We start from the raw sequence: 1,421 nt of genomic DNA, 5'->3' as shown, positions 1-1,421 counted from the left end.
TATATATATATATTTTAAATAGATAATTTACTAAAAATTATTTTGACACCTAATGGTACTCCATACATACCCAGGTCCAAAATGGTTAATGGTTAAATGGTTAAAATGGTTGTATGTTAAAAAAAATCATTGTAAAAAAATCTGGAGACCAAATGATGTGTAATTTGAGAGTGTCTCTTGATGTGTATATTTTTATGTATCTCCTCAAACAGTCAAAACAGACCCGAATGAGGGTTAACCCATGTTGTGCTTGCCATGGCTGCAATAGTTGCTCATTTGCACTGCTATGGTAGATTGCGTTGGTCATTATGGATATGATCTGGCTGTGTCTGTGTTCTTTAATGTGAGTATTGCCCGTAGGACAGCTGCAGATCTTCCCACTCCCATCAGTGCTTTTATCGAATTGCGCTCTCACGCTAATTTGCCATATTTAGTAATTCGGGCCCTAAAGATCCCCTACTTTATGATACGTGCATCTTAAGAAGGTTAACATGCACAGATTAGTTAAACAAAAGATTCTTATGTACCCAGTTGGAATTATGAGTTAAATATTTGTGCATGCGAAAAGTGCAATAACAGCGAGAAGCTTCCTAGTCCTGTTGGAAAAAGATAAACAACTTAGCATGGAGCAACTGTGCGTTTGCCTTTCTAACATACGGAAAAACATGGCTTTATCTTGTGAAAACATAACTAGACATCTGAATGGGAATAATTTGCAAAGATCACTGGGTGAGAGAATTCCTGCACTGTGTATGCGAACAAGGTATTATTGAATCTGATTGTAGATACAGGTATTTGCATGGCATTTGCTCCTGTTTGGTGAATTATTCAAGACTTGCACTTCTTCTTTCAGTCTGATCATTTTTATTCCCTCAAGGTGTTTACATGATGACTTTTCATTCCAGATGAGCTATCATTCTGATTGGATTATTAGGCTGCATGTAAACGTGGTTAGTGTGATGGAAAATGTGGCTCCACCTCCTAATTAACAGTCTGATCTTCTTCTTCATAGTCGAGAGGAATGGACCTGGTGGAGATTCTTTCCTTTTTGTTCCAGCTGAGTTTTTCCACTCTTGGTAAGGTGAGTGCTGCTTTTCCAATGTCAAGAGTAACATACGAGTCATAGATAAAAGCCATTACTTATCATAATTAAATTAAAGAAGTCATTTTGCCATAGTCCCATGAAGTAGGTTGGCTCACTTGCTTATTAAAATGTTTTGTTTTGTAGTGTGATTGTTGTTTTTCTTGCAGGATTATTCTGTGGAGGGCATGAGTGAGTCTCTGCTCACATTTTTGCAACATTTACGAGAGTTGGGTCTGGTTTTCCAAAGAAAGGTCAGTCATCACGTAAAAGTACTGAATAGCAGTCAAACTATAATAATATATAGATAATAATAAATATGTTTATTTACACACACACA

At 36.5% G+C, this 1,421-nt stretch overlaps 1 protein-coding gene across 1 annotated transcript in view; it reads left to right on the top strand.

Moving 5' to 3' along the window:
* Nucleotides 1-1,421, top strand: part of LOC107595596 (general transcription factor IIH subunit 4-like) — a 12,497-nt gene that overhangs the window by 3,385 nt on the left and 7,691 nt on the right. The window contains 2 exon segments of the mRNA XM_016286047.1: nt 1,013-1,081; nt 1,252-1,335. Coding sequence (XP_016141533.1) covers nt 1,013-1,081; nt 1,252-1,335 — 153 coding nt within the window.

Source organism: Sinocyclocheilus grahami, unplaced genomic scaffold (genome assembly GCF_001515645.1).
Source record: "Sinocyclocheilus grahami isolate Dianchi unplaced genomic scaffold, SAMN03320097.WGS_v1.1 scaffold205.1, whole genome shotgun sequence".
In the NCBI taxonomy this organism is placed as follows: Eukaryota; Metazoa; Chordata; class Actinopteri; order Cypriniformes; family Cyprinidae; genus Sinocyclocheilus; species Sinocyclocheilus grahami.
The sequence above is the reverse complement of the archived record's forward strand: the minus strand, read 5'-3'. Positions and strand labels throughout refer to the sequence as shown.